Here is a 24,112-nt window from a genome sequence, read left to right as displayed (position 1 = left end):
ATTGGCTCATTCACGACAAAAGGGAGGTACGTTTTTAAATTAAATGTGGAAAGGTCCGTGAAATGTTGACTTAGTTGGTATCTACTCGACCACCAATACACAGCAAAGACAGGCCTGATGGTTCATTAAGCAACCTGTTACCTTTTGAAATTTAAAAAGACGCCATTTCGTAAAATAAGATAATTTGTTCTGGAATTAGATGTTAAAATTCTATTTGAAATAGATACACGGTATCTTGGGCTATCTGATTTTATTAGGAAATAAGAGAACAAAAACGAAATATCACGAGCAAGCCGTTCTAGTCTTGTGATGTCAAGAAATTTCCCGGTCACGAATTAGATAATAAAAGAAACGAATCCTGCGTTTTCACTGGAACCAGAATATCGTCCTCGGATTGTAAATTAAAGGTTCTTTTAGTCCATCAGACCGTTAGTGATAGTTGTCATGGGAACCAATGTGAGAATAATAGTGGGCGTTCCCCGAATGCCTGCAGTAATAATCTCCTTCACATGATCTTAACTGCAAATTTCAGAGATAAATGAGGAGAAATTCCTAAACAGAGTTTGCATTTCCAAAATATAGCGAGGCAAAGTAGGTCATTGTGCAGTTGGGGTACCAGAATAGTGGGTGCTCTAGGCCTCTGGCCCGCCAGAGAAATGCCTCTAAAAATTAATACTTATTCTCCTCATTCCTCTCTTGACTGGGTGTTTGAATTTGGAAAGTCTCTGCCACTTCTTCAAAGTGCCTTTTGTAACTGCACACTTGATTATCACATACATGTATTCCTCTTATTCAGAAACCAAGGGCGCCGACCTCCTCAATGTGTTCCATATTACATTGTTCTATATGCTCGAGACTCTACCTATCAAGTTTTTTTTCAAGTATTTCCTTAACAAACGTTGCCATTTGGAAAGTGGACATTCCTTCCCAAAACGATCCTTGGAAGGGAATATTTGGGGAAAGGTTCAAAGAAATCGTTTTGTTTCTGAGGAATCACCTGAAAAAATGTTAACTTGAAGCCATTTTTAAAAGTTGCTTTCATTATTGGGACTCGACATATTTTTGGAGTGGCCTAAATATGCTCAATCTAACAAGTAAACTGCAGCAATCTTTGACGATTTAAGATGATAATGTATTACCCCGGACGGGGGCCACAAAATATCGGTATTTATTTGAGGGAAACAATTAAGAATTATTAAGATCCCGCGTTGGATACGAAGAGATAAATAAAAAACGAGGTGCCGAGGGCCGCTAAGTTTGTGATAATCATCCCGACCACGTGTCCAACAAGGGTGTTTAGAATAATTATTTTAATCGACAAGACAACGTGGAAAGTTTGGTAAACAAAGTGATTTTATGGTGCGTTATTCACTTTTGAGCTTAATCTCAGGAAAGTAAGCAAGATGAAAATTTTCTTCCAAATTAACCTTCCACAACCTCCTGAAAAGTCGTCTATATTCGGGGAAATTGTGACGAACGCCAAAGGGTAAGGAGAAGATCCGAAATAACAGCCTTGCTGAAGATTTTACGCCATGGGCAAGTCGTTAGATTAAGGAGTAGGTTCGGAGTTAATTGTGAAAATGTGTGACTTTCCGGGAACGCATCACCCATCATTTCCTTATTTCTGAGGTATTATCTCCACCAAATCTCTTGTTCTTTAATTCAAGCGATTTTTCGACGGAGCTTTCCTTAACCTCCAAAAGAACTAAGCGACACTTACCGCGCTCATTTTCCCAGGTATGATGTCTGGTAACTGAGAATCAGTTCAGAAGGCTAGAAATGCATTGTCTTGATAGACAACACAACTCGTTCACGATGATGTACATAGTCGCTTCCGATAGCTTTAAATGGCCTCCGTTTTTCTTACACTGGGCAGTTTTATTTAAGAGAGAAAACGCCAGAAACGTTCAGTCTCTAAATAAAGAATACAAAGCATAAAAATATCTTCAATGTACATCTTCATTAACTCTACTAATATAAATATTGATTTAAAAATATCAAAGGCTTGTTCAAATGTTGATGAAATAAATATGTAAATCTGTTCCCTGTATTTTCATTAGATTAAAGAGGCTGGTAAAGATTTACAGCCTTGGTCTATGATGGGTTGATGTTAGCTGAACGGCCAACTAAATATTCGAAGGTTAAGCGCGTCTCTGAAATCCTTCCATTTAATTGTTTTAATTTTAAAAGTATGAAAAATCTCCTGTTTAAACGTACATGCTAATGAATATTCAGTAGTAAAAAGGATTGCTATGGTAACCTGTTGATCGTGTCTTTTTGTGCTGTCAATCGTTACCAGCCACCTTAACTTGACTATAGATGAAGCCGGCAGTTAAACATTAAGTGTATTTTAAAAAAACATTTTAAACTGCTCCTGACATAAAGTGCAAAGTTTCCCTAATACTTTGAATATGTCCTTTTATGATGATGATGATGATGATGATGATGATGATGACGTTTGTGATGTGGCCTGTGACGGATTGTATGTCTTTGCGACAAACGTTTATTATAGAACCTGTTCTTGGCATGCCAATGCTTTTTCTTCGAATTTGAAACTTCCTCGTCTACAGGATGGACTGTCTCGGAAAGTTCATGAATTGTTTTCATCAGCTTTTTGACCTTTTCCTGAAGCACCCATGACCTCTTCATTGATGGTACCGAGTGCTTTTTGGAATAGGTGTTGTCTGACTTCATTAACTTCAGCATAGCTTTGATGGCAACTTCGACACTTTTCCTTGCCAGTGGATCCTTCACTTTGTTGAAAACCGCTCCAAGAACTCTAGAAGCTTCGAGGTAGTTTGTACTATCAGTTTCACCAGTGCTTGTTGTTGTATCTTTTGGATTAGCTTCCATTGCTGTACTGGTGACTGGTAGTTTTGCCGATGTTGAGTCAGTCACATCCATTCCAGCATTGCTGACTTCCTTTTCCAGATTTGTGTTAAGAACTCGATCACTACCTTTAACATTTCCAGGGATTTCTTGGTTTAACAGAGATGAAATAGAAAACGTAGGTAACGCTGATACTGTAGCTTTGTCGGTGTGTACTTCGAACATTCCTTCAGAAGAAGAGGTTATTTTTGGTACATCTATGGTCGGATGATAGTCCGAAATGCTCGGAATAGTTGCACTCTTTCCTAGTACACCCACTGGATCTATTTTCACACGATGAAACGCAGAGGCAGAGCCCGTTTGAACGAGCTTCAAATCGTCATTATTGAGTGTCTTCGTTGTTTTTTGGGAAATTTCCAGCGGACTGTTTCCGGGATCGGCGTTGAGCCCTTCAATATTGACTCTGCTGTTTTCCTTGGTTGAGGTCGACTTCGGATCGGTTCTGCCGTTTTCAATACCTTTTATTATGTTCTCGATGTTCTTTGTGTCGACATCCAGTAAAGAACTGCCTTCTTTATCACTTTTTTTCGGGGAGTCGACGAGCGATTCCTGAGCCCCTTTCGTGTCAGAAAACGTCAGTGGAAAGGAAAGATTAGTGTCAAAAGGTTCAGATATTTTGGCCTCTTTTTCACCGTATTTTCCAGAATGGCTTTTGTTGTTTGAAGCGGAACTGCTACGTTCATTCAAAGTGCTTTCAATTTTTCCTATGGTAGATGAGTCCAATTTTAGTGTTTTTCGTTGAGTGCTATTCATTTTGTCCATTTCGTATATGTCTTTTAACTTGTCAACCAACAACGTTAACAGTAGCTTTGTAACAACGTCCGATTTATTATTTTTCTTTTTTCGCTTACTCTTAGTGTGATGTCTTGATCGAAGAAAGGATAAATCTTTCAGGTTGTCGAAATCATTGATAGGCAGATCATTAAAATCCATATTTTCATTTGGTGGGAGGGGTAGGCCCATACCTAGGTTTCCTGGCTGCGAGTGTGTCAACCTTTCTTCAAGTAGGGGATTATTAAATGCACTTAATCCAGAATTTCCAAACATTTGTGTTGACATTGTGTTCTCTTCCACTGGAGTGTTGACGCTGCTTAAGCCACCCATGGATGCCAAACTTTTGAGATTGCCAAACATCAGGTCTGATAGAACATCCTTTGTTAGTCCATTGGGTCCTGTTAAAGGGTTTCTTGCAACATTTTTGACATAATTCGGAACAGCTTCCAGTGGTCTCCCTAGGCCACTCTGGGCTGTTTCTCTGCTGATTTGTGGGACATAGTTGGAAAGCGGTATCTGTGGTCCTTTGGTTGTCTCCTGAATTGATGGCGACTGGGGCAATCCACGAAGCTGTTGGCTAAGCCTGTTCAACTGGTCAATTTGATTCTCAACCTGTTGAGCAGTTACCTCAGTACTTGATCCTGGGAGCCCACTATAGGCGAGCACTGATGGATTGTTGTCCGATATTGTGCCTGATAAAGGCATCTGCCGGATCCTCGGAGGAAGAATAAATTGTCGTGCAACCTCTGTTGTAGAATTACCATTTTGATCTAGGATAACGACATAATAGGTGGTTATTGGAAAAATGTATGAAAGAGTAAATGCCAAATCTTTGAGCTCGATTTCAAAATGTGGTTTCCTTTGAGCCAATAAGTTTTAAAAAACTTTGCACGATGTTGACATTCAACGTAGAATTCAAGATTGATTCCGGACGGCACTAAAAACTGAATAAGACCTCATCTGATAATTTCCACGTAACAGTCATGCTACGTATTGCAGAATAGTTAGTTATTTTCGAAAACCGATGACTTCCGTATTCCAAAAAAACAAATTAACGCCAGTTTTTATTCAACAGATGGGTGAATTTTAACGTACCTGTTGTCATGGATGTTCCAGCAGCAATGTATAGTACCACGCTCAGAAGAAATATAATTTTGTTTTCTGTCATCGTTCAGTTAAGTAGCATGGTAGCTTTCGTCAACTATTAGAAAACATAGCAAGAAACAAGAAGATATTGAGCCAGTCTGGGTGTAATCAAGCACGAAACATATGAAGATGAACAACTCGTGAAAAGAAGCAAAATGGCTTCCTGTGCCTGTAGTTTTTTTGACACAAGATTTTTGACTCTTTTTCTTCACTGTCTCCTGTTGGGCTATTTTAGCTAACTTAATTTGTAACAGGTATTTTTTTAAGAACTCTCTTCAAAGGTCATTTTTCAAGAGCGATTTTTAAGCAAACAGGTAGAATAAAGAGTTTACATCAGTGCTGCTGAGGCCAAGTGATCACAAACCTACTAAACCGAATCGAGTCAGAACTTCAATTTTGGTCCTCATCCCACAGCCGAAATCTTCAAATCAGGTCCACTTCTATGTGTGCTCTTTTTCTACTGTTAGTATTTGATTTTACATAATCTAAAATTTTTCCTTAGTATCGAATAATAAATAAATGCACTTCTTTGGGATAAGGTGAATGGCTGTTGTGAAGAATCATAACATGGAGCTTTTTCTTACCTTGCCCAGTAATTAAGCTTTAACAGAAGTTTAAAGTGAAAATACAATTATTTCTCTTTCAATAGAACACTGGTCGGCCATATAACCAGCACAAATCTAGGAAACATTGGGTTCCTTGTTCTTGGAGATGTTGATGGAATGACGTCATACTCTATTTGGAGAGATTTTCTTCTTTGGCTTGGCAATGAATAATTAACTACTAAAACGTGTCTGTCGCCCAGGTCCAACAATGAAAACTACCATACCATTTGACGTTTTTAACAGAACTTAATACGCTTCTTGATTGTTCACTCAAGTCATGTGAGTGCTTTGCAAACCTCACCAACAATAAGGTACCCGCAAAACACAACGGATTTGACGGTATATTTGGTTAGCTTGCGCCTTGGCGCGAGAATCGTTGGGTTTTTAATTCTTTCACCGACTAATTGAAAAAAAAAATGATACAAGGTAGTCACTCAGCAATCACTTATAAATACAAGTGAAACAACAATGGAGCACATACGCTCTGATTTGATATGAATCCCTGTCTGATGGTGCAAACATCTCTGGAGGAAAAGGGCATACTTGATCAAACCAGGAGAACGTCTTGCTTTAGAGAATCAGGTAATTCATGATGGATAACGACTGTGTAATGAAGTTATCGAACACTGTCTTTTTTTCACATGCATCGTTCTAAATTGGACGTTTACAAGTGCTATCGCTGATGTCTCTGACATGTGTTTTTGTCACTTTACTTGCCAATCATTTGAAACTAGTTACTAGTCTGAAGAAAGAGATATTGAAGGGACACAGTATCAAGGTGATCAGGAACTACTTCAACTTTATCCTTACAGTATCTGAAGGACTTCTTAATTACCCCACAATGCACCTCTAATTTCTGGATGAAAATAGAGAATAAAATGCGCATAGAGAAGTCTCAAGATCTGAAAAGTAAACACAAATCTGGACAAGTTTCAGTATGGTATTTCCAAGTAAGGAGTGATTTCGCTCTGATAAATTTGAATTTCTGCCTGTTTACCGACACTGTTGTGATTTATTTTTAAAACTAATGCATTTTGTCGTCTCATCAATATCTCATGTCAGTTTATTTTAAATAAACTTTGTGGACTTCTCCATAAAGGATTAGAAAACAGTCCTAAGAAAATACGCGCGCTGATTGGTTAAAAATCGTGTTTCGATAACTCGATGGAAACACAGAACTAGCACGAGCTGTTAAAGTAATGATGGTGCGAGCAAAGAGAATTTTGATGATCAAAGTAAACAAGCTGTTTTTCCTCAGTTTTTTTCGTCTCGGTGTTTTCTAAAAGAAATAGAAAACATGTTCTCCGTGTTTCTATCGAGTTCTAGAAGCACGAAAGGAAGTTTGGGAGAACTCGAAAAAGCTGTGGAAACAGCATTTCTCGTTCTCGCAAACTTCCTTTCGTGTTTCTATAACTCGATAGAAACACGGTACATGCTTTCTATTTCTTAAATGTAGTTTAATTGTCACTGACTAAACTAGAGGTATACAACTGATATTTGTGATGTTTTAATTTCGGTTATTTCGGTTAATTCTTGAGGAAAAGAAAAAGTTGTGTATTTTAACTTCACTTTATGAATGGCATTCGAAAGATCAAGATAAAACGACTGCTCAAATGGATATCATGAGAACGTCAGTAAATGGCAGCTTAAAAATGCATTTGGCTGAGATCGTCTCCTTGTCCCATTTCAATGTAACCAAAACAATTCACTTAGCTCATTAGTAACCTCCCACCATTACCCGGTTCGGTTTGAATTGTTTAGCACAAAAATACATTTTGGCCTTTGAGGACAGATACAGATACAGCATGCATAGAACCCCATGTTATAAAAAGTTCTCTATCCTCTCTAAGATTGAAATTATAGGAATAATTATGACGCTTTTGCTATTAGTGTTCACTTCAAAGTAGTTTAACAGCGCAGGTCCAATTTTCATGAAGTTTGTTTATTATGGATTACTCAATAAACATAAAAAAGTTAAATATAAGGTAATGGAGACGATTTGGGGAATTTGGTCTTCATACGATCGATGTCTCCCTTTGCACATTTTTCTGACCTCTTACACAAATCGTAAGGAAACTAACACGCTTCTACAGTGTAGCATTCGAACAGTTTCGAAGACTCCATATATATTGTTTACGAGTAAATTTGTTTAAAAAATGTTTGTTTGTAGTGATCAGTGCGCTTAGCTACACCTAGCTAGTTCACAGACTTGACACTTAAACTGAAAGAAGCAAACATTTTCAAGGTGTTTATAATTCATCTTTACTCCTGTATTTTATATTAAAAATATAAAGTTCCAGATCTGCGTTTTTGGCTTTTTAAGTATCTGTCAGAGACCTGAATCAAGTCTTGTTTTAATTCATGAAATTAAAACAGGAAACATTGCAAAATTGACATATCAACTACTATTCACCAGCAAGTCCCTCGTTTGGTCCACCTTACTGAATGTTCAGTTACAAACGTACGGTCTTCTTTTAATCTTCTACTTCTAATTTTGAAGTTGAATGAGATCTTTTTCCAGATACTGAATCATTAGGAATTGATGGTATAATGTCTTGCTTAATTCCGTGACTTGGGTCAATGTGTATTCTTACGTCAGGAATAGCTTGATGGGTTTTATTTGCCTGTTTGTTTGATGTGGAGAATGTCGTCTTGGCCTCCTGGTCAAATGACTTGTGTTTTGTTTGCGCTTTCTGCTTGTGGGAAATGGTTTCTCCTCTCCTGGAGAAAAATGAGCCTCCTCCCCACGTTCGTCCCCCCATTCGACCCATTCCATTCATAATCATACCCATGCCATTCGTCATACCATGCATTCCATTCATACCTCCCATTCCATTCATACCTCTCATTCCACTCATTGGCTTAAGTCCATTTTCGCTTTCCATAAGGTTGATGACTCCATTGTTGTTAGGTCCTCCGAATGATAATCCAGGTACGTTAGTCATTCCACCACCAAAATCAGAGTAGCCCTTATTCTCCGTTCCTCCTGCTCCTTCTCCTCCTCCTCCTCCTCCTCCTCCTCCTCCTCCCATAATCTGGGAGAGTCCACCAAACATTAATCGCTCAAACATTCCAGGTCTCGTCGCTTGTTCACCATTACTTCCCTTCGAATTCTGGTTCATTGGTATTACTATAGGTTTAATTTCATTCCCAGCCATGTCATTCTGCATGTCATTTGGCTTATTGCTCTCCAAATCATCTTGCACGTTGTTTTGCATATCAGGTTGCATCTCATCCTGCATGTCGCTCATGGGTGATGTCGGGTTGATTATGCCATTTGATGATTGCTGTACTATTTGCGTTTGGAGTGGAGTAATCCTCCGACCGTTCACTCTGATGTCATTGGTTAACTGATTCATGATGGACATCAGCTTCTGTTGTGATAAGCCTCCTGCTCCGTCAACATAAGAAGCTACGTCTTGCTGATTGTTACTCCAGGGAATTCTTCCTAGACTATCGTCTAGCTTATTCTTTATCAGAGAACTGCTCGCCTCGTTGTATGCCAATTGCTTACGAGATGGAGTTTTCTCGTCGAGAGGTTCCTGCTTTATTCCGAAGATTCTGTGTTTGCCTCTGGACACAACTTTTCCATGTGACTTCGGGTTGATTCTCTTTCTTTGGGTATGACGAGCAGTTTCTAAAAGTGAGAACGTTGATTCGTTGGTAAGCTGCTATGACTGAAGCAAGAAATGCATTAAATAAAAATCAGATCAACCTAAAATGTATGCAACCGAATAATGCGACTTTGGGCCCGTACGCATGCAAATAGGCAAATGTCAGTGTTAATTTTGCGAAAAAATCTGTGCCCACCGTGATTTTTTTCCTACCAAATTTTGTCGAACCTTACCAAACTTAAAGGGCGCCGGCCTCCTGCTTCGAAGCAGGAAAAAGTTTTGCCAGCTGAGAAAACTGTCAGATTTTTAAATTTACACGCCGTGATGTGAAGGAAAACGTCAATAAAGTAAATTTGATCTCGCTTTGAACTCTCTCGCTATGTGATTGACACTCTGTGGTCAATAAAATTTTAATGTTTTTGAGTGCACCCACGTTTACCAAATTGAAAATATGACAATTTTTGCTAAGAGCTTTGGCAGAGCCATATGGCAGAGCCATATGGCAGAGCCATATGGCAGAGCCAAACAAATTTTGTTAGCCTAGAGCGTACGGGCCCTTTGTTTCCATGTTTTAGTCCGTTATTTTGTCAAGAATATCAAGATCTGAGATCTTGATATTCACCTCCGAAAATAATACTTAAACTGTTCATTATACTTCGCCTAAGGCTCAGTAAAACACTGCGACTCCCTCTCGACAAGTATTCACCATTGTTATACAGCTGGAGTTTATGAGTTTATTTGAATCTAACGCGCGCTCTTATTTGTTGATTATGGTCACGTGGCAATGGTTTAATCTAAATGTCGCCCGCTCTCCCGCTTGCTAGAAGTTACTTTGACAAGGGGGTAATTCCTCTTGCTTTATTACTATTTAAATCCAGCTACATAATAAAAAACTTAACTTCTGTTCCCAAGCGAAAAAAGTTAGTTTTGTTTTCCTTCGAACATCGATATTTCCAGAGAAGAAGCGAATAACTGACGTGAATAACTGTTAAATACAGCAGAGCTCTGATGACTCGGTATCGTAAAATCAAAACCAACGTTATCACATCACACCAATAATCACAAGACTTATTCTTTATCAGTAGGTAGCGAGCCGTTGGGAAACGTGAAAGAAGCGTATTTGCGTGAGTGATTATTGGCTATAGTTTGCTCCTTAGTTGTTGAATAGCAGCATTGTAATACGTTGTCCGTGTTATGTATGAACCAGTTACAAAGATCACAGTTAAACAAAAGCGTCTCTGTACTGAACAAAAATGTCGATTATACTGTAATATGTTTTTCATGAGCTTAAAAAGCGCTTAAACTAAGAACGCGTTTAATGTTTTGTATAGAAAGAGCGACAGTATATGATAAATTGACACGGTTGTTCATAAAGACTTTTTTCATGGTACTTATTACTGCTCTCATGATCATGTGTAAAGCCAGCAAGATATCAAAATATTTTTTTCCTCTCTACTTATTTCTAAAATGGACCGAACATTATTCACAGGCAGATCATATGGTTGATGGAGTGTAATATTAACCTGCTGTTTGAGACAAGGAGAGTATTATCGCCAGAGCGACAATGAAGGTACTTGCATTCATCACAAGATAAAGGAGGACACTCTGAAAGACAAAGACAAAAAGGAAGTAAAAATGGAACACCATCAAAATAGGATATCTTTGAATTAAAACACTGTGTATTACTTAAGTATCAGTCTAAAACGAATCAGTGTATTTCCGTCAGATATTTTCGTCTCTTCCTAGAATAGTTCATTTTGATTCTTTAGAAGACCCAGAACTAGGGAAAATAATTCATTATCTTTTGAATTGTAGACCAAAATTCTCGTTAGCCGGCCGTCTAAGGTTACTCAATAATAATTTGATTTCTAGTTTCAAGCGACGTTACTTCAGAAACCCCGTGAGGGAATCTACAATGTAAACGTCAAAGAACACAATCGAAAACAATAGAATTAGTCGGTTAAATTAAGAATAAGTTGTCTAGTATCAATTTCACGGCTTTTAACAAAACACTTTCAGGGGAACAAGGAAACGTTTTTCCCACCTTACAAAATGGTCTTCCCATCAAATATTATTTTACCATGGCTAAGAACAATAGAATAAATAAACAGTGGACGAGTCATCCTTATTCGTGAGACTTACCTGCAGTTCAAGTCGTTATCACTTTCAAGGAACCCTTGCAACGAGTTGTTCTGTAAAGCGAGTTAATCACATCAGAATTTGGTAGAAACTTTTAGGTAAAGTCTTATTTTTCCTGTCTTGTTCTTCACTTTTCCGACTAGATCAGGCCATTTATAATTTATCACCGAGAAAATGTCAAGTGGCCAGTTGCCTAATTTCAACTATCTGAAGAACCTTTTGCTGGTGCGTGGTTCTATCTGACACGACCTCTATGCAAGCAAAATCAAGGTTAAAACTAACCTGGATGTGGGTGAAATTTCCGTGCTATTCCCAGTCTTTCCCTTCTCCTTGTTCTAGAGGTGTTGTTATAGGGCTGTTTGATTTGTTTTACCTTTGTAATAAGTTTTCTTTCAAAGATCCCTTTGTGACTGATTGCAATGCTTCTATCAAGCGATATGAAAAAATAAATCAAAATATGTTTTTCCTACCACAAAATTAGCGAAATGAATATGTTAAACATCTGAACACATTTTAAACATCCTTCTATCCCACGCCTGCTACACAGGCTAACGAAGATCAATTAAATAGTACATCAACAATTATTTCTCACCTTCCGATGTAAATAGAGTCTCTTCAAAGCTGTTTTACTTTCATTAGCTATCATGGGCAAGAAAAGAGTTGATTACTAACCTTCCGGCCATTTTTAATAATATTCTTCAAGTTTTAAACAGCTTCTCACTTCGCCACCTTCTCCCTTCAGTACGCAGGAGTGACAGGAGATCATCTGAAGGGCCTTTTGGTTATTCAACCATTATTCAACCCCGGCATTGTCTCGGCCTCGTAGCCTAATGGATAAGGCGTCTGACTTCGGATCAGAAGATTCCAGGTTCGAGTCCTAGCGGGGTCTTCGTGTTTTTTAAAACTATAGAAGGGATCCTGTTGAAAAAAAACTACATATTTTTTTTTGACAACACTAATAGCAATATATGATCAAAAGTGAAAGAGATATAGATAAATTTTTTAACTTCTTCCAAGGTTCGAGTCCTGGTTGGGTCGTCTTTTTTTTTTTTCTCATACTGTAAAAGAGCTTGTACGTACTGAAAAAAAAAACTATTTTTTTCACCTAATAACAATTTACGATCGAAAAGTGAAGAAGATTGATCTTTTTAAACTTCTACAAATGTAGACCAAAACAAGTTGATATGGGAATTTTGTGAATCATAAGGTTGTATGGCATTAAATTAAAAACACTTAAAATGGTTTAGGCAATGTACAAAGGAAGCAAGTGTCTAGTGGTGGATGGAGGAGGGAGGAAAGACTGACTGTTTGACTCGAGCTCAGTAAGTTAGGGTTTCTCTTCTTGCTTAAGATTGAATGGATAACGAAGAGTGGACACTACCTATGATATTTACATGCCCTGCTCCTGGTTTCTCTTCCGTAACTGCCCTTGCCACCGCTCTTAATTTTCTGTGACTAATATTATCCGCATCTTGTTTTAAACTATTGTAATTAATTAGATTTAACTATAATTTTTAACTATAACTAATTATTAGATTTTATTGTAATTTTTATCAAATTTAAGATTTTCTATCACCATTCTTACTAGCTTCTAGGGTTGCGCCTCGCATGGGTAACTTTATTTTCCCGTTCGCGCAATTCCTATTGGTCCTTTTCTTCTTTAATTATATTGTAATTTTGTGACCAATAAAGTTGATAGACTTATAGACTTAAGAGGTGGCTTCTTCACCTCTTAATTAGGAAGAGGTGATACAGGAAATCAGCGGCCACAATTGCCTTGACCACTCCTGGTTGGGATATTGGCTCGTCACGATGTGCCTCTCCAGCAGGGTCCCAGGTCAACACAGGAGCCTCAGCTAATTGATGTTCAACAACTGAGCAAAGTGCCCAGCCACACACTCAATGTCAACGTTATTCGGCAATGAAAACTCAAGTCTAGCTAAGTGAAGCTGACAATAAAAGAAATCCTCCACTCACCCTGCTTTTGACGGGTGGCTGCCAGCAAACCACCAGCAGATAGGCCAGTGCCTGGACCATGTCTCCAGCTCGGCCTTGACGGAGCCCCTCCTAGGTTTAGAGCCAAGGGCTAGGTTTCGGCCGGGCTTCCTTCTGTACTGTGTTCCGACTCCATGGATAAAGGTTACTTTAATTCGTATTTCAATGATCACAGACTGTTAGCCGAATGCTATCCTTGCGTGTAGTCATACAACTACACGAATGCTAGCAGAATGACTGAAGCACAAATTTTACGGAAGGTGTCAATGGATTGACCCAGAAAATGTCGAATTTAAGTCTTGTACATCGATTTTTTATTTTTCCCGACGGTTTTATTCTGGACCTGAATCACGTGTTGTCTACTCGCATCTGATTGGTTTAAAAAACAATGAAATTGGGTGGGATTTAGCTCGATCAGCTCAACAAGTTTTATTTCAAGGATATTGTAGAGTTTTAATTCCCCAACCCTGGATTTTGTTCTCTATTACGTGTTTTTCAAATCTATGTGTTACAAATCCAATCTAATCCAATCAATATTTTACAATATGGCGCCTATAAAGCTCGAGAAAGTCTCGATATGGTTACATCAGCCGCTCCAGTTACGAAAACTAAGACTTTTTTCTTCCTTGGCTAACGTCGATGGTCTCGCAGATCGCCGTAATGGATAGAACTGAATGACGAAAAGACACAAAATTCACAAAACGTTTCCAAACGTCGCGAAAGACCGCGAAGCGACAGTCGAAGAGAGCGCGACTTACTTAAGCAGGGAAGGAAGCGGGGCTGTGGGGAGGGGGACTGGGGACAAAAATTTACCACTTGAATAGACCCCTCCCCCTTCCTCTGGGGAAGTTCTGTCAATGATTTGAAGTGCTTTAGTTTTGGCCGAAAAACAAAAATTGAAAATTGATTGCAATTTTCAATTATCAATTTTTAGACTTCCGTCGAAAACAGAAAAACTAAGCCATGTCACAGACTGCAACATTGTCGGAGAAACAAAAATAAATTGTTGACAGGATTAAAGTAAAAATATAAGTTCTGTTTCAATGTTCTACCGAAAGGAAAAAAGTCAGATATTTTCGATTTGGCACTTTTTTATTTTTTACGATAAAAAATAACGAAAATCAGAAATTGACATCAATTTTCAATTTTTGATTTTAAACGAAAATTGAATGGACGAATGACCCACGGACCTATCCTAATACCCTTATGCGTTAATACCCTAATACCCGAATACCCTATAATCCTAACACCCTAATACCCTAACACCCTAACACCTAAATGCCCTAATACCCTAATACCGTAACATCCTAATACCCTCATACCCTAATACCCTAATACCCTAATACCTCAATACTATTATACCCTGATACCCTAATACCCCAATACTGCAATACCGTAATACCCTATGACCCTAATACCCCAATACCCTATGATCCTAATACCCCAATACCCTAACACCCTAACACCTAAATGCCCTAATAACCTAATATCTTAATACTATTATACCCTGATACCCTAATACCCTGATACCCTAATACCCCAATACTGCAATACCGTAATACCCTATGACCCTAATACCCCAATACCCTAACACCCTAACACCTAAATGCCCTAATACCCTAGTACCCTAATACCCTGATACCGTAACACCCTAATACCCTTACGACCTAATACCTTAACGCCCTAACACTTAAATGCCCTAATACCCCGATACCGTAACACCCTAATAATACCCTTATACCCTAATAACCTAATATCTCAATACTATTATACCCTGATACCCTAATATCCCAATACTGCAATACCGTAATACCCTATGACCCTAATGCCCTTATGCGTTAATACCCCAATACCCTATGACCCTAATACCCCAATACCCTAATACCCTAACACCCTAACGCCCTAACACCTAAATGCCCTAATACCCTAATACCGTAACACCTTAATACCCCAATACCCCAATACCCTATTACCCTAATACTCTAATACCCTAATACCCTATTACCCTAATACTGTAATACCCTAACAGCATAATACCTCAACACCCTAATACCCTAATACTTTAAGGCTCTAAGTCCCTAATACCTCAACCTAACACCATAGCATCCTAATCCCCTTATACCCCAATAGCCTAATACCCTGATACCTCTTGAACTGCAAATTTCTCGGATGAGGAGCTACATGTCTGGATTTATGAAAACAGTGTTAAAGAAATCAAGAGGTGTTTATTTCTTTTTTTTTATTTAATTTTTTTTTCTTTGCTTTCCCTATGGCAGCAGCTTGTAAATCTTACCTAGCATTTTTTATTTATTTATCTATTTTTTCATTATTTATCGCTACCCCGCCCCCTCTGCTTTTCAATTAGTGTTAATTTTAGCCCAGGCTACACTCGTCTGAATTCAGTTCGCTCGGTGACTCTGAGAAGGAGCCCACCGATCAGCGTTCTATAACTGCTGCCTAAAGGAGGTCTGCCCGAGGACATCATTAAGTCCAATGAAGGTGCAAGTCTAACGATTTGCTAGCAAGCTTTGTCCATTATCTGGCTGAATCACCTATTGACCTCTTTGTTTCTAGGCTAAATGCACAGATGTCTTGTTATGCATCCTGGAGACCTGATCCTGGCACAACTAATGTAGATGTTTTTTCGATCACATGGGAAACATAATTTTTCTATGCTTCCTCCCATTTAGTTTGATTGCTCATTGCCTGCGAGGCCGGAAGCGAAGGGCATAATGATTGTTCCCTTTTGGCCTACCCAGCTACACCTGATAGTAGATGTGCCAAGGACACTTCCATAGCAACTGACCATGCTCAAAATGCCAGGGCAAGAGTATGAGTTTCGACCATTAAAAAAGAAGAAGTTCCTGATGGCTTGCAGATTATCAGGGAATCCCTTAAGAGTGCTGCGGACATCCTACAATTTTAGAGATATAGAACTCTTAAACAGCACTCATCTTACTTTACGAAGTGGATTACATTTTGCGGTAGCCAACAAATTGATTGTGTTTCCCCCACTTTATCCCAAGCATTAGATTTTCTAGTTGAACTGTTTATAAAATGGAATAAGATATAGTGGTATGATATGGATTCTGTGTTGAATTTGTTACATTGGTGCAGTGTGCTTTGAAGTCTCATGTAAGCCCTCAATGCGGTGACGGAATAGAATTTAAAGATTAAACGTGACTTACCTGTAAGTTGTGGGAGGCGCGGTGGCCTCATGGCTAGTGCGCTCGTCTCTGGATCAAGCGGTCCGGGTTCGAGCCCTGGCCGGGGACATTGTGTTGTGTTCTTGGGCAAGACACTTTACTCTCACAGTGCCTCTCTTTACCCAGGTGTATAAATGGGTACAAGCAAATTTAATGCTGGAGGTAACCCTGCGATGGACTAGCATCCCATCCAGGGGGGAGTAGAAATACTCCTAGTCGCTTCATGCTACAGAAACCGGGATAAGCTCCGGCCTGATGGGCCACTTGGCTCGTATACAGATTTTACTTACCTACCCGTAAGTTGAAGTTTGATTGGAATTCTATGCGTCACCAAGCATTGAGGGATTACGTGCCCTCCCTTCTCAAGCGCTCACCCTTATTTTGACTGGGAGTTTCTCCTATTGCACACATGGTAACTGCTTTAAAAACTGAGTTCGGGCAGGCGCAATGCTCACGTAATCCCTCAATGCTTGGTGACGGATAGAATTCCAATCAAACTTCAACTTACAGGTAAGTCTCGTTTAATTTTTAAATTGAATTTCAACTTTGTGCACTCAATTTCGACTTTTTACATTTAATTTCAACTTTCTGCACTGTTTGGGATTAATTGTCGTGCTCTCAGCCAATCAGTATGCTGAGATTTTTGCATGTATATATCATTATGCAAGAAATCGTAACATTCAGTCATAACACCGTGCATAGAAAAGAAATTCCCTTGTCTACCCTCAATGTAAGTTTAAGGAAAAACCTACATTCAGATTCTCAGCTTCTGTTCTTTTTATAACTTACCAAAATAATAAAAGAAGCCACATTGGCCTTTAATTTCAGGTGCGATTCGTTTTGTCATCATTAATTCATTAGTTCGTACTTTTAAAGACACTTATTGAACATATTTATTAGGCTTTTTATATTGTTATATCTTTATATTGACAGGTTTTTTTATTTTGTAGTAGTCACACACTACACACATACACAGGGCGCCCATTGATGCCCGCCTTGTGTTGAAAGGGCTACCCTACTTAAATTAACATGACTGTTTCAAGACTTTGTGAACATAATAATAAGAAAAACAAGCTCGATAACCATTGTCATAATTATTCACTAAACATGCTATAGTGACAACACATAAAACAAACTTTACAGTATAGAAGTCTAGAAAAACAATTATTGCTCAGAGAGCACGTTTTAGAAAGTTGTTGAAAGATTGGCAATAATAAAGGATAAAACATTAAATGCAAAAAAAGGTTTCCAAGGGCCACCTAACGTCATCACATGTATTATCATCATTACTGCCAATGCGTGGATCATTCTAGCATTTGTGGTTTTTATAAATAAGCCGTATTTGTTGAAAGATTTATTATACCAGATAATGGTATTTTTGGAACCTTTCTGCACACTGAAAACTGTTGTAAATCCCTTTAGTGAGTCACGATTTAGAGAGAAAAAGAAAATCGCCTGATCACGGCCCCTTTGTGCTTCACATAGTCATTTGGAGAGTGTACCCGTTTTCCTGATAAAATAATAGTCTTATGCGAATAGCTTCCTTGACCCTACGTGAAGCTATTCACATAAGACTTCACCCTAGCAACATCAACAGGGATAGTGGAATTGAAATTCCTGAAGCTTGGATACCCACGATCAAGAAACACAAAAACAGGAGAACGGTGCAACAGCGGACCACTGAGGGAACAGCTACTCGCCCGAACAATGGAACAATAGGAGGATCGAAATGCACCAATCACAGCCGACCTTTGTGATATAAATGATACCGTGCAATCAGTCGACCTTATCGTCTGAAGAAGACTAGCAGTAAGCAGTCGAAACGTCGCGATCTACATCTCAGTGACTACATCGTGAGACAAACGATAATACACTTTATTATTAAAAGAACTTTAGAAGGCCGAATAATTTAGTATTGTGACTGTACCTTTACAGCTTATCAAAACTTTAATTGAAGGAAATTCTCTTTAAGTGTTTTTACCTGAACAATAATTGTGGGTTCACATTTGGCCGAAAAATATTTAGTCTGATGCAATATGTTTAGTCCAATACAACATGTTTCACTCTGAAAAATACAACATGGCGGTCCAGAGTGAAGGGGAAGTGAATGCCCAAAAGGTGTGAAATCAGAGATTTTACTAAAAAACAAATGCAGCAGTAGGGCGAGCTCCATTTTCAACTTACGTATAAAAAATACAATTCCAGTGCCGTAAAACTGCATTCAACACAGTTTTCCACGCAACGTTAGAAACTTGAAATATAGTAATACATTACCATAATTTAACAGAACAATACCAAAATAAAGCTTCATTTGTTAAGCTGTTTGTTGATCAGATTCTGTAGAGAGTGGATAGTAGAGAAACCACTTGTTTACATCTGGATCTTTGTTTTCTTTGTTAAGTATCAACAGAGGTTTGCCAGCCAAATAGGACGCTCCACTCTCTACAGCTGTTGTTTTCTCTGGAACTCCGTTTGTATCAACCAGCACCGGGGCGTCTGCTATTCTCACTGCCTCCGAGGCGCTATCTGAAAATTATCGACGAAAAAGTATCGTGTATTTAGTTGAAAGGAGAGGAGGTAATGAAAATCCTTATTTTGGCATAAGTGTACAGTAAAACACTATAATCTATAATAAGCTTTCAAAGGCGCAGTTCTCCTGAATAACGTTTTCTAGAGAGACAGCGTCGCCGAGCGAGTGGTTAGGGTGCCGGACTTGAAATCCCGAGTTCGCGGGTTTAGTCCCATTCTGACCACTAAGATGGATTTGTTCTCGGTAGTTCCGAGTTCAACTCCTCGGCCACGCTTGTAAAAAGCCAACTTGGTCTTCCTCCTGCAGGTCGGGATTTTTAACCAGTTTATGTTATCTACAATATTTGTTTCATTGTCTGTTTCCAAAGGCTCTGAAAAACCTAATTGTGGGTGTGGTCAATTAAGATATTTATTTACTCATTTAGTGTCAACGGAGATTGAAAGGGTACATTCATTACATAGAAACAATTTTTTTTTTTTGACAAGTGTCCTTGATAAAAAGTGAGATGGCTTGTTCAATGTAAAATTGGACGACAAAACTACAAGTTTCTTTCAAAAGTTCTAATTGATCGTGCAACTGACTAAGATAGGTATTTTCTTTGTCGATAGAATATATTAACACATCATAGATTCAATATTTTTTTTGGAACTGGCACCCTGTCCTACAGGTTTGAATGCTACAGTTTTCATCTCTTACTGTTTTGCTGCTCATGTGTAATCTGCTGTACTCCGAAGAAGCATTTCCTTTATGCTAGGCTCATTTTCTGATCAATACAAATCAACGTCTTGATATGAGTACTGCAGGATGTGCACATATGCTGCAACCATTGTTTTTAGTCGATCACAGACTAACTATTTCATATACGCATTGCACTTTGGCTCACTACATGTGACATCACTCTTAGGGTGACAACCCCGATATAAGATTTGACATGCACAGATATAAGATTTGACATACACTGCATACCTGTTACTTCCTCTGCAATGTTGTCTGTGTTTTTCTGATTATGTTCTAACAGTAAAAAACACATTTTTACTCAAGTTGAGGCTAATATATATTTAAAAAGCACAACTTGACATTAAGGGTGTGTCAATTTGTTGTTAGAAGAAACCTATTGTCTGAAAAACCATTGTACGCGTTGTCATACCGTTTATGAATGAACTACCTCCAGTCTCGTTTTTATCTCCTAAAAGCTCTTCACCAATCTGCTGGCCACTCTTTATGGCCTCCGTCTGATTGTCCAAGTCGTCCAGGAGTTTGGTAATGTCATTGTTGCCTAAATTTCTTGGAAGACGACCTTCCCCATCTCTTACGGACTGCTCATTTCTTGTTGGCAATCTCAAATACTCCACAAGTTTCCGCTTATTCAGGGGAACTGCTGGAATCATGACAGACAGATTAAAAAAAAAAGAAACATTTTTGTAAAGTTTGTTATTTTAATACATTATCACGACCCCTGTGAAAACTGAACAATGCCAACTCTTGTGAGGTCTGAAGTTTGGTTTGTAAATTCTGGATCGCTTATTAGAAAATCATCAATGAAGTAGTGGAATGACTTTAGCCCCAGAAGAAGACAACTCATCGGCAGGTATATCTCAATAATAATAATAATAATAATAATAATAATAATAATAATATTAATAACAATAATAATAATAATAATATAATTTTATGTAGCGCGTGCTTCTGAGCATCCAGCAGCGCTGTACAAATTTCTAATAAAACTACTATTAGACACTGAGAATGCAATTAACAGGAATTCTTTGTGAGATGCTGATCCCTGATAGTCACCCTTTTATCCAACAACATCGCCAAAAACAGCCATACCCAATGGCCACAACAAAACCACTTATCGCTTAAGGGGGGGGGGGGGGGGAGGAGGGGAGCAGATCTGCATCTGAAACTAGATTTAAGATAGCAGATCAATGATCTAATTAACAAATAGATTCCATGTCGCCGTGCGTCTGTTCAGTAATAGATCACAGATGACGTCAAAATGTGGTAAGAACACGAGGCGATAGCCGAGTGTGTCGCTGATGTTCTTACCACATTCTGACGTCCTGTGTGATCTATTACTGAACAGACGCACGGCAACAAGGAATCTATTTGTTTTATAGAATAAAGAAACAACAGAAAAAGCTTTTTTATTTTAAAATCTTTCAACGTAACTCGAAAGCCAGCCTTTGCCCACTTTGGCGAACACGAAAAAAAGCTATTTGACGTAATCTATTGTCTTACAGAATGAAGCAATCTCATTGGTTGCTATGCATAACAATGAATTGTGATTGGTCCAGGAAAATCACGCCACTATCAAACTTGAGTCGAAAATCGCTTCTCGTGGATTGAGCCTTCCGATGAAAGTCCTCCTCTATACATGTTTCTAATGTAATCCTTTCCGTTCTACCTTTGGCCTGAACGACAGTCCCGGTTAATTCTAATTCGAGTACATTCTTTAATGCTAATCCGGCAATGGTGGTAAGCAGGGTGCTCAGGTGACACATTTACAGCGAAGGTGAATACAAATTGCATAAAAGACATTGTAATGCATATGTTATGATATAGTTGTATAGGTAGCTGTAACTTACCAAGATCGACAGTTACTGTCACAATTGCAATCCATGCAAAGAGTGCAAATACTTTCTGAGTTTGAATTACATTCATCAGGGTTTGTGTGAATGCTTTTCTTGTGGCCGCCCCTGCAACGGAACACTGACAAAAATCATTGGAGTTAGTTAGAGCAGGTTGCTATTGATCTTTCAATGGACAGACCAAAATAACAGGGATAATTATGTCGTTTCTTCTTGATCTAAATATAATGTTTATGTTATATCCATACCATAATATAAAGCTGAGAAACTGGGATCGAGAGCTTGGGATTTGAGACATTGTGTCGTGTTCTCAGACACTTTACTCGCACAGTGCCTTTATCCACCCAGGTTTATAAATAGACGCTGACAAAATTTAATTCTGGGAGTTACCTAGCATCTCATTCAGGGTGGAGTTGAGGTCCTAGTTGTATATACTGCTACCGACACCGAGACAGGTACTTGTAACAGCGGTATGGAACGCTAGCGCGACCGTGGGCAAACTTTACCTTTCAGAAAATAATTATTGAACCGAAACAAAGTTCACAACAAACTCTATATTTAAATATCATATTATTTGCGGCTGTCCATTACACGTTTGTACAATTAAGAATATGTCTTAAGCCGCATTGATATACAATTTGCTTGCCGTCTCCAATGTGATTGTCTGAGGGCACGCCTGAGCAGCTAATTACAATGCGCGCTGGTATCGAATCGTGATGTCACACTTAGATAGATAGACACCTTTACTTAAAAGTAAAAAGAAAAATCAAAAAGATAAAAATTTTAGGGTAGTCCCTTCGGGGAGCTTACAAAGCATCTCTGCAATCAATAGGAGCCCTGAAGCTATTACCTACCATGGATTACACAATAATAGGATAGATACAAAAATAAAAACAAAAATATAGGAAAGTATATTACAACAAATATCAAAAGCCTATAACTACCAGAGTAATATCTTCAAATTTATGAACATTCAGTATTTATTAAAAACCGTACTTCCATGATAATAAAAAGAACTCCTGGCTGTTTCCGTTCTTATTGCAGCCAGATGTAAAAGATTGCTCTGCCCAGTTGAGCGAGTACAAATGTACTTATTTAGTGAAATATATTGGATGAAAGCACCTGGATCAATCCACAGAGAAATAACTCACCGTTTACAATAGTCTTCAAAACTAGTGTCCTTAGCAACATTTCTAGTTAAGACTCCTGGAAATGTTTTGAATAATAGTCTACGTTAGACTGCTTTAAGATGAAATTGCCACGAGCTGTCAATGAAATTGTCCTTACCGCATCTGTTTATTAATTTTATCAAGAGTAAAATGAAACTAGAACTCACGACACACGCGGTATTCCAAACTCTCATTTTCCAGTTATTTGCATTCGCACAGCCAAACCTACACTACCTAACGCGCAATAAAATTGATCAATAAGGTGATCTCAAAAGGGAATGCAACAACTGGTTTGTAAGTGTGGTCTTACTAGATAGAAACTCAAGGACTATTTAACCACATACAGTTGATGCACGTTAAATTATTGTTATTACTGTCGCGTTTCAACCTTAACCGAGGGAACCTATGATGTACTATATATGAAAGCCAACAGCTCTACTTTATTTACGTAAACGAGAATCAAAATAAACTAACCTTAAAAACAAAAGCAAAATAAGATATGTTTCACCGGTGCTTGGCTTTTCGTCAGAGTTGCTGGTGATTTGGTCATTCGTGCTGATGACGGCACGCTTTTTAAACTTTGCAGGTGTTATTTGTGATATGGATATGTAGAGAAATTTTGGCGGGAAAATTTTTTCGTTTTACCCGTACATGCTCTCCTATTCAACACGATTGCACGAAGGTCATGTCTAAGACACTTTTACACTGAATAATGTTAATTTTCAGATTTAAATGCACGAGTGTCTATTAACGCCAGATTCACAACACTCAGAGAGAATTCACTCAGACCACTTAACTCCGCTTTCAAAGAAAACACTGTGCAACATATAGAGAGAATGTGGTGACGAAATATCTTCCTAAGATAACATTAGCAGTGCTCTAGGGCAAATCAGAGCCCGAACAAGGGGTATTGTTCATTCACCATTGTAAAAGATTATGAATTTGGCCTGAGGCGAAATGAAGTCGGGAATAGAGAGTTCTATCAGCGGCCTGTTTCCTATAATGCCAGGGGATCATGTATTGCATTAGTAATGGCTGCCAGAACGAAAAACAAGCAAAGACTCTTATTTGTTATCTTGTTAGGATTATAATTAACTTGAGAATTTTGACCTCCGTATATTTAAAATAATTAGATTAGTGATCGACCGGTAGTCCGAATGAATGAACAAGTCTCTATTTATAATTTCTAGTAGTTAAAAAACCCGGTTTTGAACGTTTATCTGGCAAATTTTCTGCATTTTGTAAGAAATCTTGGGGCAAAAGCAGCCTTAATAAAAAAAAAGCAGCCTTACTTGTTTAATGATTTATTGTGAGAGTAGTGCACAGACTCAACGACTTAAACTTAAGTGACAGAGGGGTGTGGTCGACCCTATCATCATAACCATACCTCACAAACAGTAACAGGATGACAAGATAGTATAGTGACTTTTAAATAGTAATCTGAGTAAGGATTCAAT

General features: G+C 38.4%; 3 protein-coding genes, 1 long non-coding RNA gene and 1 other non-coding gene across 7 annotated transcripts; 2 read left to right on the top strand and 3 right to left on the bottom strand.

The window, feature by feature from the left end:
• Positions 1-1,856: 1,856 nt before the first annotated feature.
• Positions 1,857-5,483, bottom strand: LOC110051104 (uncharacterized). The gene is made up of 3 exons (XM_020757079.2): positions 5,394-5,483; positions 4,759-4,864; positions 1,857-4,433 (listed from the first exon to the last, which is right to left on the bottom strand). Exons 2-3 carry the CDS (start codon positions 4,829-4,831, stop codon positions 2,398-2,400), a joined length of 2,109 nt encoding a protein of 702 aa, XP_020612738.2. The 5' UTR covers positions 4,832-4,864; positions 5,394-5,483; the 3' UTR covers positions 1,857-2,397.
• Positions 5,484-5,543: 60 nt separating this feature from the next.
• On the top strand, positions 5,544-11,150 carry LOC149115535 (uncharacterized). Its single transcript, XR_016206076.1, has 2 exons — positions 5,544-5,996; positions 10,518-11,150. It is a non-coding gene; the product is annotated as an uncharacterized LOC149115535 (long non-coding RNA).
• LOC110051105 (uncharacterized) lies at positions 7,336-10,675 on the bottom strand. The gene is made up of 2 exons (XM_020757080.2): positions 10,552-10,675; positions 7,336-9,051 (listed from the first exon to the last, which is right to left on the bottom strand). Exons 1-2 carry the CDS (start codon positions 10,673-10,675, stop codon positions 7,889-7,891), a joined length of 1,287 nt encoding a protein of 428 aa, XP_020612739.2. The 3' UTR covers positions 7,336-7,888.
• An 833-nt stretch (positions 11,151-11,983) lies between the features above and the next one.
• On the top strand, positions 11,984-12,056 carry Trnar-ucg (transfer RNA arginine (anticodon UCG)). Its single transcript has one exon. It is a non-coding gene; the product is annotated as a tRNA-Arg (tRNA).
• A 5,214-nt stretch (positions 12,057-17,270) lies between these two features.
• LOC110051242 (uncharacterized) lies at positions 17,271-23,446 on the bottom strand. Of its 3 annotated transcripts, none has more exons than XM_089285000.1 (5): positions 23,130-23,446; positions 21,484-21,607; positions 20,046-20,276; positions 19,865-19,909; positions 17,271-18,894 (listed from the first exon to the last, which is right to left on the bottom strand). In XM_089285000.1, exons 2-5 carry the CDS (start codon positions 21,557-21,559, stop codon positions 18,683-18,685), a joined length of 564 nt encoding a protein of 187 aa, XP_089141126.1. In that variant the 5' UTR covers positions 21,560-21,607; positions 23,130-23,446; the 3' UTR covers positions 17,271-18,682. The 3 variants fall into 3 exon arrangements, with proteins under 3 accessions (XP_089141126.1, XP_089141127.1, XP_020612918.2); XM_089285001.1 differs by having other exon boundaries at positions 20,064-20,276; XM_020757259.2 differs by having other exon boundaries at positions 20,046-20,273; positions 23,130-23,445.
• Positions 23,447-24,112: the final 666 nt, after the last annotated feature.

Source organism: Orbicella faveolata, unplaced genomic scaffold, assembly GCF_042242905.1.
Source record: "Orbicella faveolata isolate gen_17 unplaced genomic scaffold, um_ofav_v1 contig_13, whole genome shotgun sequence".
Taxonomy (NCBI): domain Eukaryota; kingdom Metazoa; phylum Cnidaria; class Anthozoa; order Scleractinia; family Merulinidae; genus Orbicella; species Orbicella faveolata.
The sequence above is the reverse complement of the archived record's forward strand: the minus strand, read 5'-3'. Positions and strand labels throughout refer to the sequence as shown.